Genomic DNA, 14,904 nt, shown 5'->3' with positions numbered 1-14,904 from the left:
TCCTTCAAACTATATCAATGTTTTGGCCTCAACCACTTACTGTGGCAGTGAAATCCACAGGCTCACCACTCTCTAGGTGAAGAAGTTCCTCCTCATCTCAGTCCTAAAAGGTTTACTCCTTAACCTTAAATGGTGACCCCCTGCTTATGGTCATTGGGAACATATTTACTGCAGCTAATCTGTTCAGGTTTTTTTATAATTTTATAGACTTTGATGAGATCCCCACCCCTCATTCTTCCAAACTCCAGTTTTAGGCCTTCATCCTCTCCTCATGTCAATTCTGCCCTCCGAGGTAAACCTTTGCTTCACTCCCTCTAAAGTAAAGGAGGCAGAAACATAATCCACTGGGCATGGTCTCACCAATGTCTCTATAATCATAATGAAAGATCTTTGTTCCTGTCTTCATGAATGCCAACATACAGTTGGCCTTTAGTGCCTACTGAAGCTGCATGCTTACTTTCATCGACTAGTGCATGAGGACACCCAGACCTCATTGAAGATTCTCCACTGTCAATTTACAAACATTCAAACAATAATCCACCTTTCTAATTTTGCTGCCAAAATTGATAGAGTTTGTGAGAAGATTTGTAGCTCGGGTGCTCGTTGTTGTGGTTCTGTTCGCCGAGCTGGGAATTTGTGTTGCAGATGTTTCGTCCCCTGTCTAGGTGACACCCTTAGTGCTTGGGAGCCTCCCGTGAAGCGCTTCTGTGATCTTTCCTCCGGCATTTGTAGTGGTTTGTCTCTGCTGCAGATTCAAACCACTACAAATGCCGGAGGAAAGATCACAGAAGCGCTTCACGGGAGGCTCCCAAGCACTGAGGATGTCACCTAGACAGGGGGCGAAACGTCTGCAACACAAATTCCCAGCTCGGCGAACAGAACCACAACACCAAAATTGATAATCTCCCATCTATCCACATTATATTGCATCTTCCATGCATTTGCTCACTCACTCAACCTGTCCAAGTCGCATTTCTGCATCCTCCTCACAGCACACCCTTCCATCCAGCTTTGTGTCGTCTTCATATTTAGAGATATTGCATTTAGTTCGCTCATCTAAAATCATTAACATATATTGTGAAACACTGGGGTCCTAATACCGATGCCTACTGTTCACTGCCTGCCATTCCCAAAAAGACCTATTTATTCTTGCTCTTTGTTTCCATTCTGCTAACCAATTTTCTATCCACCTCAACAATACCTCCACTCAATTCACTTAACTGTTACGCATTAATCTCTTATATGGGTTTTTACCAGAGACCTTTTAAAAGTCTAAAGAAACAATAATCACTGACTCCCCTGATCAACTTTTACCAGTTGCAGCCTTGAAGAATTCCAGTAGATCTTTTGAGCATGATTTCCATTTTGTAAATACATGCTGACTGAGACTGATTTTACCACTGTTTCCTAAGTGCTTTGCTATGAAAATTCTTGATAATGGATTCCAGCGTCTTCCTGAAGATTGGTGTCAGTCTCACTGGTCTATAATTCTCTCTCCTTCCCTTTTTAAATAGCGGAGTTACATTAGGTACCTTCCAATTGATGGACTGGTCAGAATGGAAGATGGAATTTTACTCTGATAAGGGTGAGATGATACACTTTGAAAGATGTACAAGACAAAGATATACTCAATTTATGGCATCTTTTTGATATGCATTTTCACAGATTCCTGAAGGCGGCAGGCAGGGTAATAGAATCGTTGGGAAACTACGCAGGATAGTTGGTTTTATCAACCATGGCATTGATTATGGAGCAGTACAAAACTATGGTTAGGATCCAGCTGGAGTGCTGTGTGCAGTTACAGTCACTGCACTATCAGAAGGCTCTGACTGGACTACAATAGATGTAGAGGAGACTGACTAGGCTGTTCCATGTCATATAGCAGTTGAGCAATGAAGGAAGGCTGGATAAATTCAGGGTGTTTTCTCTGGAGCAGCGAAGGCAGTGAACGGACCTGATAGAGGTCTGTAAGATTGAGAGAGCATGGACAAGGTGGACAGAAAGCAGCTGTTTCCTTAGCTGAAGGTTCAATAACAAAGGGGCATAATTTGAATGTGGAAGGTGGGAGATTTAAAGAAGATTTGAAGCGAAACATTTTCCCCCAGAGGATCGTGGGAATCTGGAATACACTGCTGAATAGGACAGTTAAGGTTGGAAACTTCATGACCTTTAAAAGTACTTGGATGAGCTCTTGAAATGTCGTAACAGTCCAGGCTATGGGCTAAGCGTTATAAAGTGGGACTAGTGTAGATTTCGAGTAGTATTTTGTTAGTGCAGATTTGATGGGCACTGTATGATTCTTTTGGTCAGTGAGTAACAGACTGTAATGTCAGGATTTTTGTATTCATCTGCCTATGGATTAATTTCTGAAATTGCAGTCAGTTTCGAAGTGACAATGACAATGCATTGATGGCTTGTCTTCAAATGCCTTCACAAAATCCAGAACAGTATCTAAACTGAAATTTCATTGCTGAATTAAAAAATAAATGAATTATCAATTGTCTCTTCACTCAGCATACTTTATGAAGCTCCTGTAATGTCAACACACTAGTTAGGAATTTTCTTCAGCTTCATAAAAATGTAATAAATGAGTTGTGAACAGGGGGAAAAAAGAGAACATTTAAGGTAGTTTGGAAAAACATTAATTGATATTAACACTAAAAGCAAATGGTGGCATTGACTAAATCATCATAAAATAAGCTTGATAATTGCAATAAATTTTGTACTTGCACTTGTTAGAAATGATGACCTTGAAGATTGCAGTGACATTTTTTTATGACTATTTGGCAAAGCATAGTGTGATTAAAGGCAGTCAACATGGCTTTATGAGGGGCAGGTCATGTCTCACAAATCGTATTGAGTTCTTTGAGGAGGTGTCAAGACAGGTCGACGACGCTTGAGCATTGGATGTGGTGTGAATGGATTTCAGCAAGGCATTTGATAGGGTTCCCCATGGTAGGTTCATCCATAAGGTCAGAAAGTGTGGGATACAGGGAGATGTGGCTATCTAGATTCAGAATTGGCTGGCTGACAGAAGGCACAGTGTGGTTGTATTCTGCCTGGAGGACAATGTTGAGTGGGTCTCGCAGGGCTCTGTACTTGGGCCTCTGCTCTTTGTAGTTTTTATAAATTACTTGGATGAGGAGGTTGAGGGGTGGTTTAGTAAATTTGCAGATGACACAAAGGTTAGAGGTGTCATTGATAGTATAGAGGGCTACTGCAGGCTACAGCGCGACATAGACAGAATGTAGAGCTGGGGTGAGAAATGGCAGATGGAGTTCAACCTGGATAAATGCGAAGTGATGCATTTTGGAAGGTCGAACTCGAATGCTAAATATGGGATTAAAGACAGGATTCTTGGCAGTGTGAAGGAACAGAGGGATCTGGGTGTGCAAGTACATAGATCCCTCAAAGTTGCCACCCAAGTGGATAGGGTTGTTAAGAAAGTATATGGTGTTTTGGCTTTCATGAACGGGGAATAGAGTTTAAGAGCCGTGAGATTTTGCTGCAGCTCTATAAGTCCCTGGTGAGGCTACACTTGGAATATTGTGTCCAGTTCCGGTCGCCCTACTATAGGAAAGATGCAGAGGTTTTGGAGAGGGTGCAAAGAAGGTTTACCAGGATGCTGCCTGGACTGGAGGGCTGGCCTTATGAAGAAAGTTTGAATAGGCTGAGACTTTTGTCTCTGGAGAGGAGGAGGAAGAGAGGAGACCTGATCGAGGTGTACAAAATAATGAGAGGAATAGAGTCAATAGCCAGAGACTTTTCCCCAGGGCAGGATTGACTTGTATGAGGAGTCATAGTTTGAAGATATTAAGAGGAAGGGAAAAAGGAGACATCAGAGGTAGGTTATTTACACAGAGAGTTGTGAATGCATGGAATGCATTACCAGCAGTGGTGGTGGAAGCAGAGTCATTGGGGACATTTAAGCAACTTCTGGACATGCACATGGATAGCAGTGAATTGAGGGGTGCGTAGATTGTTACTATATTTTACATTAGGATTAAATCTCAGCATAACATTGTGGACCAAAGGGCCTGTTCTGTGTTCTATGTTCTATCTTGTAGCATTTGCTTTACGAAAGTGGTTTCATAATATTTCTGAATGATGGAACTTATGCAAAATTATAGAAATAATGCTTGTTTGACATACAGGTAGCTCTTCTATAACGTGATCGTTGCATTCTTAGGCAATCCCATGTTGTAGAAACATTGCGCTTTAGATGCAGTGCTTATTGTTGGCAATGTAACAGTGTTCCCAATTTATCAATTGTGTTACAGCGAATTTGTGTTAACAAAATATGTGTAGCAGAGTGACCTGTACTTGCAGTAAGCATTTGGGATAAATCCTCCATTGGCACCTTAAACCTCCTGTTTGAAATTCCCTGCTTGAAAGATATTGTTTGTTGGTTTTACTTATTGCAGATCTTGGAGCCCAAGCTATTTCGTTATGCGCACAAGCTGGAAGTGCAGCGAACTGATGGAATACTAAATCACCCTTCTCCACTGCCACATCTTTATTCTGTTTCCTACTATCAATTGTCAGAGGAATTGGCAAGAACTTACCCAGAACTTACAATCCCCATCTTCTCAGGTATATTTCATTACTTTCATGGGTGATACTTTTTGTTGTATTTTCTGTCGACATAAGCATTCAAATTTATCTGATAATGTATGTCTGAGAAAACCTTTTATGATTTATGTTGCATTTGAAAGATAATGTAGTTCATTTTCCTTTTGTTGTATACAGTATTTGAAAACAACTTTTTTAAAACAGTTGAAGACCTGTCTATTATTTTCAGTAGGCCTTCAATTTACTTAGAAGCCATCAACAATAGTTTGAGTTCATTGGGTTGTGAGTTGTTTTCCTTATTTTGATCTTCTATGTAATATGGCAAAAACTGGATCATTAAATGTTCATAGATAATCAAGGAGAGACCAAATACAAAGTGAAGTCCAAAGTCTGATATGGACTTGGATATTACTCTTAATTAACTTTGCAAGAATTGGTGTACATCTCTGATAAAGTCTGTTTTACAATGGCACTAACTGGAGTCTCAATGGCTTCAGACACCAGAATGACCTGATGGCAGTGTGACCCAGGGAAGCATGTTACTTGATGGATTTGCATCGTAAATAAGGATTTATAACTGTACTTAGCAGTTTTCTTTCCTGATAAGTACAGTTTTCTGTGCATTTCAGCTGTCGTGTGCTTTGACTGTTCTGATCAGAGTGGTGCTGGGAAAGCACAGCAGGTCAGGCAGTATCCGAGGAGCAGGAAACTTGGCATTTCGGGCAAAAGCACTTTGTCAGGCTTTTGCCCAAAATGTCGATTTTCCTGCTCCAGAGATGCTGCCTGACCTGCTGTGCTTTTCCAGCACCACTCTAATTTTGACTCTGATCTCCAGCACCGACAGTCCACTCTTTCGCCTGTTCTTCTGACCAAGCAATTGCTTTGCCAGTGCTGGATAATGAATATAACATGATTGATTTTGAAGTTATGATTTATTGTACTATTTGTTCAGAAAAAGTGTGACTTAATTTCTTTTCTGATCATACTTTCTAATTCTTTGTTGTATGATTTTATTTGTACTCAACCTCTTTAAATGTAGCAAAAGCAAATTACTGTGGATTCTGGAAATCTAAAACAAACAGAAAATGTTGGAGAAATTCAGCAGGTCTGGAGAGCATCTGTGGAGAAAGAAACAACTGTTTTGAGTCCGATTTTACTTCAGAGGTTGAAAGAGGTTGGAAAATGGGTGGTTTTGAAACTTTGGACAGAGATGGATAAGGAGCCATAGGAGTAGATCATGTGGAGGCCAATACAAAAGTCAAAGGGGTTACCAATTGGGGTGAAAGAGATAAATTAGATATAGAAATTAAAATGTGGAAGGCTGGAAGCAGATCCTCTCAGCTCTCAGTTTCTTAAAAAAAAGGACAAGCCCATTTTGGAGTGCACTTGAGAAGAACATAAGGAAAATGAAGTATGCAGTCAAGCTCACTGAAGTTGTGGAATTCAATATGTAAAACACCCAAGAGGAAAATTTGGTGTTCCCTGAGTAGCGTTGTGCTTTGTTGGAACATTGCAGCAGGCCAGGATAGAAACAGTTGAAATGCTGTACAGGCTCCCAAAGACTATGTTGAATTGCACAACTTCACAGCCTGTCCCAAGACATCTCATCTCTTCATTTTTTTTTGCATCCTTCTGTCTCTTCCCACACCAGAAAACAAAACACAGGCTTCCTTGTTTTCTTTGCTCTTAGCCAAGAGGATCCATTTTCACCTGTGAATTTACATCCATTTTACATCTTTTTTTCTTTCACCCCAACAAACAACACTTTTATCCTTTGCACTGGGCTACAGTACAATCTCTTCCACTGATGACTCCTCTACCTCTGTCAAAGTTTCAAAACCACCATTTTCTAACCCCTTTTTAGTTCTGAAGTAAAGTCATATTGGACTTGAAACATTGACTCTCTCTCCAGAAACAGATGCTTAAACCTGCACCTTGTATTTTTTTTTTCCTTTTAATGTAATGTTGGACTTGTTTCTAAAAGGCCTTATTAAATAATTTTCAGCCAAAGAGAAACCTCTGGAGCCTGTAGCTGTATGTTATAATATTGCATTTTTAACCTTTACAGAAGTAAGTCACAGAATCCAAACAGCTCACCCTGCTGGTCGGCAAGTGATGCTGCACTACCTTCTGCCCTGGATGAATAACATTGAATTGGTAGATTTCAAACCCTTGTCATCTTCAAAGACTGTGGATGAATCTGATGAAGTATATATGAAGGACAGGGAGATGATGACAAACAGCAGACGTTGGCTGAGGGGGGAAGGTTGGGGATCTCCACAGGCTACTATTATGGTGCTAAATAACCTGATGTATATGACAGCAAAAGTAAGTGTTCTCTCATACAAATCTGATCTCACTCCAAAGCAAATCTGCAGTTATCATGAAAAATGTTTCATGGCACATTAGGAAATCAGTTTGTAAGCAGATAAATGCACTCTCAAAGTTTTACTGCATTTCTTTTTTAAAATTCCTAGTTTTCACTAACATTGCAAACTGAGTTTTGAATTTTCATCACTAAGTTTCATTTCGTATGAAAGTTAAATACAAAGCTGAATTAACAGGAAAACTGGAAGTATTCACCAATTCAGGGGGTATCTGTAGAGAACAGAACAGTTAACATTTCAGGCCAGTTATGTTTCAATAAAAGTGGGACATGATCTTCAACACAGCAATGGGGATATCCTGCAATCAGCATATTGTACAGTGGTTCATACTCCCTTAAAATATTTCACTTGCTGAGGTGTCCCGCAGAGTAAAAGCACTTAAAAGTTTTAATGCATTGAAGTCAACCTAGAACTGCCAGTCTAGTCTGGAGAGTAGATATTAGGGGATAGGTCTGGCTGAATTTGAGTTTCTTTAAATTGTAAAAATATTAAAATAGGCTAAAAACTACAGTAGAGATTTTGCATGAAATAATATTTTAATGCATGTTGTTAACTGAAATTAAAGGCCATAATTTGAAATGAGAAATGTTTCTATTACTGGAATGCTTTTGACATTGCAATTTTCTTGAGATATAAAAAAAACTGACACTGTGATACAAACTTTTTAATGAATCCTAGTTTTGAGAGTAAGAAGGAAAATGCATTTGATTCCCAGAATCAAAGAAGATAATCTTTCCAAAGTTAATATTCAAGATAATGAGGTGTTGAGAAATTTGTGTCATTAAGCTGCTTGAAATTTGTTTTTCTTTTCCCTGTGCAGTATGGTGATGAGTTAGCATGGTCGGAGATAGAAAACGTATGGACAACACTAGCAGACAGCTGGCCCAAAAACCTAAAAATAATTCTGCATTTCCTTATCAGTATGTGTGGTGTGACAAGTGAGCCTAGTCTCCTGCCATATGTAAGTAAATATTATGTACTTTTACATATTATGTACTTCTGAAGATATAAATAGAAAGTAATTGATTTGCTGACTTGAAAATATATAGTTAGACTCTGATTAACAATAAATGCTGCTTTACGTTTTTCCCCACAGGCTAAAACAGATTTTAAAACTATTTCAGTTTTGTGTCTGCATGAAACTGGAAAGGCTGGTGTCTGTAGGGAATGCTGGAAGACTAAAGAAATTGTGGGTTTGGTTAAGAAAAAGAAGGAAGCATATGTCAGGTATAGACAAGATGAATCAAATGAATCCTTAGAAAAGTATAAAGGAAGTAGGTGTAATCTTAAAAGGGAAATCAGGAGGGCAAAAAGAGAACATGAGATAGCTTTGGCAAATAGAGTTAAAGAGAACCCATTAATAAACACATTTAAGGACAAAAGGGTAACTAGGGAGAGAATAGGGCCCCTCAAAGATCAGCAAGACTCCCTTTGTGTGGAACCGCAAGAGATGGGGGAAATGCGAAATACACAAGTATTTTACATCAGTGTTTACTGTGTTAAAGGATATGGAAGGTATAGAATATAGGGAAATAGATGGTGACATCTTGAAAAACGCCCATATTACAGAGGAGGAAGTGCTGAATGTCTTGAAATACATAGAAGTGGGTAAATCCCAGGATCTGATCAGGTGTACCCTAGAACTCTGTGGGATGCTAGGGCAATGATTGCTAGGCCTCTTGCTGAGATATTTGTATCATCGCTAGTCACAGGTGAGGTGCCAGAAGACTGGAATTTGGTTAATGTGATGCCACTGTTTAAGAAGGGTGGTAAGGGCAAGCTAGAGATCTATAGACCAGTGAGCCTGACGTCGGTGGTGGGCAAGTTGTTGTAGGGTATCCTGAGGGGCAGGATGTAAATGTGTTTGGAAAGGCAAGGACTGATTAGGGATAGTCTGCATGGCTTTATGAGTGAGAAATCATGTCTCACAAATTTGATTGAAGTTTTTGAAGAAGTAACAAAGAGGGCAAAGCAGTGGACATGATCTATATGGACATCCGACAAGGTTCCCCATGGGAGACTGGTTAGCAAGGTTAGATCTCACGGAATATAGGGAGAACTAGCCATTTGGATACAGAACTGGCTCAAAGGTAGAAGACAGAGGGTGGTGGTGGAGGGTTGTTTTTCAGACTGGAGGCCTGTGACCAGTGGAGTGCCACAAGGATCAGTGCTGGGTCTTCTACTTTTCATCATTTATATAAATGATTTGGATGTGAGCATAATAGGTACAGTTAGGTAGTTTGCAGATGACACCAAAATTGGAGGTGCAGTGGACAGCGAAGGAGGTTACCTCAGATTACAACGTGGTCTCGATCAGATGGGCCAATGGGCTGAGAAGTGGCAGATGGAGTTTAATTTAGATAAATGCGAGGTGCTGCATTTTGGGAAAGCAAATCTTAGCAGGACTTATACACTTAATGGTAAGGTCCTGGGGAGTGTTGCTGAGCAAAGGGATTTTGGAATGCAGGTTCATAGTTCCTTAAAAATGCTGAGCAAAGAGATCTTGGAGTACAGGTTCATAGCTCCCTGACTCTGACTCTCCAGCATCTGCAGTCCTCACTATCTCCCTATACTATTCTACGTTAATTCTTGTCCTCTAGATGTAAAGGGCAGCATCCCATTAGTTGCCTAGATTATTTTCCGACCTGTTGGTGCCACTTCAAAAATCTACGCATCTGAACCCCCAAGTCGTTTTGGGCATCCACCATATTTAACTTCATGCCATCTAAAAAGTACCCTGATTTATCCTTTTTCAGTCTAAAATGAATAACCTCACACTTATACTGACATCCATCTGCTGCAGTTTTGCTAACTTTTCAACTGTAAGTTTTTTTACTTAATTTCATCAGAACCCTCCATAGTTTCCAATTTGGGGTGGGCAATAAATTCGAGCCCAGCCAGCGATACCCTCAACCTGTGAGTGAACTTTGAAAAAAAAATTTAGATAATGTCTTTTTGACAGCACCAGACATAGAAGAATTGAAACGTCCTGGGAAGTTCCGCTATGCAACCTGCCTCTACGCTAGAATAAGAACTGGCTAGTGGAAGATCTGGCCAGTGATTTCTTTCCTTGTGCATTTTTAACTCTGGTTTTCATTTATTGGTTTCATCACGACAGACATAACATCTGGTAATCCTGGTAGAAATATATATTAAGAATTATTGGTAAAAGAAGGAGCCCTTTAGGTCCAGCACCTCGTCCTTTTTTGAAGATCAACTTCCATTATCATGTTTGTCTTTTTGAAGTTTAGTGCATCGTGCACAAGATATTGACTACTCCGATGTCTCTTTGATTTAGAGTCATAGACTCATAGAGATATACAGCATGGAAACAGACCCTTCGGTCCAACCCGTCCATGCCGACCAGATATCTCAACCCAATCTAGTCTCACCTGGACTCCCCGACCCCTGGGAAAAGACTTTGTCTATTTATCCTATCCATGCCTCTCATAATTTTGTAAACCTCTATAAGGTCACCCCTCAGCCTCCGACGCTCCAGGGAAAACAGCCCCAGCCTGTTCAGCCTCTCCCTATAGCTCAAATCCTCCAACCCTGGCAACATCCTTGTAAATCTTTTCTGAACCCTTTCAAGTTTCACAACATCTTTCCAATAGGAAGGAGACCAAAATTGCACGCAGTATTCCAACAGTGGCCTAACCAATGTCCTGTACAGCTGCAACATGATCTCCGAACTCCTGTTCTCAATACTCTGACCAATAGGAAAGCATACCAAACGCCGCCTTCAATATCCTATCTACCTGTGACTCAACCTTCAACAAGCTATGAACCTGCACTCCAAGGTCTCTTTGTTCAGCAACACTACCTAGGACCTTACCATTAAGTGTATAAGTCCTGCTAAGTTTTGCTTTACAAAAATGCAGCACCTCGCATTTACCTGAATTAAGCTCCATCTGCCACTTCTCAGCCCATTGGCCCATCTGGTCCAGATCCTGTTGTAATCTAAGGGAACCCTCTTTGCTGCCCACTACACCTCCAATTTTGATGTACTAACTGTACCTCTTATGCTTGCATCCAAATCATTTATGTAAATGACAAAAAGTAGAGGACCCAGCACTGATCCTTGTGGCACTCCACTGGTCACAGGCCTCCAACCTGAAAAACAACGCTCCACCATCACCCCCTGTCTTCTATCTTTGAGCCAGTACTGTATCCAAATGGCTAGTTCTCCCTGTATTCCATGAGATCTAACCTTGCTAATCAGTCTCCCATGGGGAACCTTGTCGAATGCCTTACTGAAGTCCGTATAGTTCACATCTTCTGCTCTGCCCTCATCAATCTTCTTTGTTATTTCTTCAAAAAACTCAATCAAGTTTGTAAGATATGATTTCCTACGCACAATGCTGTGTTGACCATCCGTAATCAGTCCTTACCTTTCCACATACATGTACATCCTGTCCCTCAGGATTCCCTCCAACAACTTGCCCACCACTGAGGTCAGGATCACTGGTCTATGGTTCTCTGACTTGTCTTTACCGCCCTTCTTAAACAGTGGTACCACGTTTGCCAACCTCCAGTCTTCCGGCACCTCACCTGTGACTATCGATGATACAAATGTGTCAGCAAGAGGCCCAGCTATCACTTCTCTAGCTTCCCACAGAGTTCTCGGATACACCTGATCAGGTCCTGGGGATTTATTCACCTTTAACGATTTCAAGACATCCAGCACTTCCTCCTCTGTAATCTGGACATTTTGCAAGATGTCACCATCTATCTTCCTACAGTCTATATCTTCCATATCCTTTTCCACAGTAAATAAGGATGCAAAATATTCATTTAGTATCTCCCCCATTTTCTGTGGCTCCACACAAAGACCGCCTTGATCTTTGAGGGACCCTATTCTCTCCCTAGTTACCCTTTTGTCCTTAATATATTTGTAAAACCCCTTTGGATTCTCCTTAATTCTATTTGCCAAAGCTATCTCATGTCCCCTTTTTGCCCTCCTGATTTCCCTCTTACATCCCTCTGATGTAAAATATTCATTTAGTATCTCCCCCATTTTCTGTGGCTCCATACAAAGGCCGCCTTGCTGATCTTTGAGGGGCTGAAAATGTGTTGCTGGAAAAGTGCAGCAGATCAGGCAGCATCCAAGGAGCAGGAGAATCGACGTTTCGGGCATCAGCCCTTCTTCAGGAATGATCTTTGAGGGGCCCTATTCTCTCCCTAGTTACCCTTTTGTCCTTAATATATTTGTAAAAACCTTTTGGATTCTCCTTAATTCTATTTGCCAAAGCTCTCTCATGTCCCTGATTTCCCTCTTAAGTATACTCCTACTTCCTTTATACTCTTCTAAGGATTCAGTCGATCTGTCTATACCTGACATATGCTTCCTTCTTTTTCTTAACCAAACCCTCAATTTCTTTAGTCATCCAGCATTCCCTATACCTACCAGCCTTCCCTTTCACCCTGACAGGAATATACTTTCTCTGGATTCTCATTATCTCATTTATGAAGGCTTCCCATTTTTCAGCCATCCCTTTACAGCTGCCTCCAATCAGCTTTCGAAAGTTCTTGCCTAACCGTCAAAATTGGCCTGTCTCCAATTTAGAACTTCAACTTTTAGATCTGGTCTATCCTTTTCCATCACTATTTTAAAATGAATAGAATTATGGTCGCTAGCTCCAAAGTGCTCCTCCACTGACACCTCAGTCACCTGCCCTGCCTTATTTCCCAAGAGTAGGTCAAGTTTTGCACCTTCTCTAGTCGGTACATCCACATACTGAATCAGAAAATTGTCTTGTACACACTTAAGAAATTCCCCTCCATCTAAACCTTTAACACTATGGCAGTCCCAGTCAATGATTGGAAAGTTAAAATCCCCTACCATAACTACCCTATTATTCTTACAGATAGCTGAGATCTCCTTACAAGTTTGTTTCTCAATATGCCTCTGACTGTTGGGGGGTCTATAATACAATCCCAATAAGGTGATCATCCCTTTCTTATTTCTCAGTTCCACCCAAATTACTTCCCTGGATGTATTTCTGGGAATATCCTCCCTCAGCACAGCTGTAATGCTATCCCTTATCAAAAATGCCACACCCCCTCCTCTCTTGCCTCCCTTTCTATCCTTCCTGTAGCATTTGTATCCTGAAACGTTAAGCTGCCAGTCCTGCCCATCCCTGAGCCATGTTTCTGTAATTGCTATGATATCCCAGTCCCATGTTCCTAACTACGCCCTGAGTTCATCTGCCTTCCCCTTGCATTGAAATAAGTGCAGTTTAATTCATGGGCGGCACGGTGGCACAGTGGTTAGCACTACTGCCTCACAGCGCCAGAGACCCGGGTTCAACTCCCGCCTCAGGCGACTGACTGTGTGGAGTTTGCACGTTCTCCCCGTGTCTGCGTGGGTTTCCTCCAGGTGCTCTGGTTTCCTCCCACAGTCCAAAGATGTGCAGGTCAGGTGAATTGGCCATGCTAAATTGCCCGTAGTGTTAGGTAAGGGTTAGATGTATGGGTATGGGTGGGTTACGCTTCGGCGGGGCGGTGGGGACTTGTTGGGCCGAAGGGCCTGTTTCCATACTGTAAGTAATCTAATCTAATCTAATCTAATTTATTAGTCCTACCTTGTCCCTGCCTGCCCTGATTGTTTGACTCACTTCTGTTCTCACCTGTACCCGTCTCAGATCAATCTCTTTCCTCACTACCTGACTGGGTCCCACCCCCCACTTTACTCGTTTAAATCCTCCCAAGCAGTTCTAGCAAATTTTCCTGCCAGTATGTTAGTCCCCTTCCAATTTAGGTGCAATCTGTACTTCTTGTACAGGTCACTTCTACCCCAAAAGACATTCCAATGATCCAGAAAAGTGAATCCTTCTCCCATACACCAGTTCCTCAGCCATGCATTCATCTGCTCTATCCTCCTATTCTTGCCCTCACTTGCTCATAGCAGTGGGAGTAATCCAGATATTACTACCCTTGAGGACCTCCTTTTTAAATTTCTGCCTAACTCTCTGTAATCTCCCTTCAGAATCTCAACCTTTTCCCTTCCAATGTCGTTGGTTCCAATGTAGACAATGACCTCCTGCTGGCCCCTCTCCCCCGTGAGAACATTCTGCACCCTCTCTGAGACATCCTTGATCCTGGCACCAGGGAAACAACACACCATTCTGCTTTTTCTCTGCTGGCCACAGAAACGTCTGTCTGTACCTTGGACTACAGAATCCCCTAACACAATTGATCTCTTGGAAGTCGACGTACCCCTTGTTGCTTAGAGGAGAAAGTGAGGACTGCAGATGCTGGAGATCAGAGCTGAAAATGTGTTGCTGGAAAAACGCAGCAGGTCAGGCAGCATCCAAGGAACAAGAGAATCGACGTTTCGGACATCAGCCCTTCTTCAGGAAGAAGGGCTGATGCCCGAAATGTCGATTCTCCTGTTGCTGCTGATGGAACCATCTATGCGAATTAGCTGCTGCATTTTCCACATTGCAATGTTGACTGCACTAAAAAAAAGACTTTATGGCTGTATAGTGCTTTGTTCAACAAATGAACCAGAAAAGGCTATCACCTGTCTTGCTTATTTGAAACAGGGAGAGTGGTGTGCACATGTTCAAATTGGCGACAAAGAACTGGGCCACGTGTGTTGTGCCTCAATGCAGTGCCTTGACAATTTGAGTTGAATTGCCTTCTTTAAATTTAAACAAAGTTAGGCAGTTAACTGTCATTTATCAGCTAAATAGTGCATTTTCCATGGCACTGCCTGCCTCTACCAATCAGAGTCGACTTGCCAACCAATCATTGCTTTTCTCATGCAATATAAAAATATCGTTCCTCTTTATTTTGATATTAAATGTGAATTGTCCTGATGGGTGCATAAGGCAAAACTTTGACAAATGCCCTTTTCAGAAATAGTTAATATTCAGTTTTTAAATGTTTTTAATTGCTATTTATGGCAATATGATTACATCGATTGTGATTTTATGGAGTA

At 41.3% G+C, this 14,904-nt stretch overlaps 1 protein-coding gene across 13 annotated transcripts in view; it reads left to right on the top strand.

Moving 5' to 3' along the window:
- Nucleotides 1–14,904, top strand: part of fryl (furry homolog, like) — a 467,472-nt gene that overhangs the window by 312,533 nt on the left and 140,035 nt on the right. For all 13 annotated transcript variants that reach the window (XM_072569022.1, XM_072569030.1, XM_072569038.1 and 10 more), the window contains 3 exons: nt 4,425–4,593; nt 6,641–6,900; nt 7,780–7,920. In XM_072569022.1, the coding sequence (XP_072425123.1) occupies nt 4,425–4,593; nt 6,641–6,900; nt 7,780–7,920 (570 nt within the window). The remainder of the gene's footprint in view (nt 1–4,424; nt 4,594–6,640; nt 6,901–7,779; nt 7,921–14,904) is intronic.

The sequence above is a fragment of the Chiloscyllium punctatum genome, chromosome 1 (genome assembly GCF_047496795.1).
Source record: "Chiloscyllium punctatum isolate Juve2018m chromosome 1, sChiPun1.3, whole genome shotgun sequence".
NCBI lineage: Eukaryota > Metazoa > Chordata > Chondrichthyes > Orectolobiformes > Hemiscylliidae > Chiloscyllium > Chiloscyllium punctatum.
Note: the sequence above shows the minus strand (reverse complement) of the source record. Positions and strands in the feature narration are given on the sequence as shown.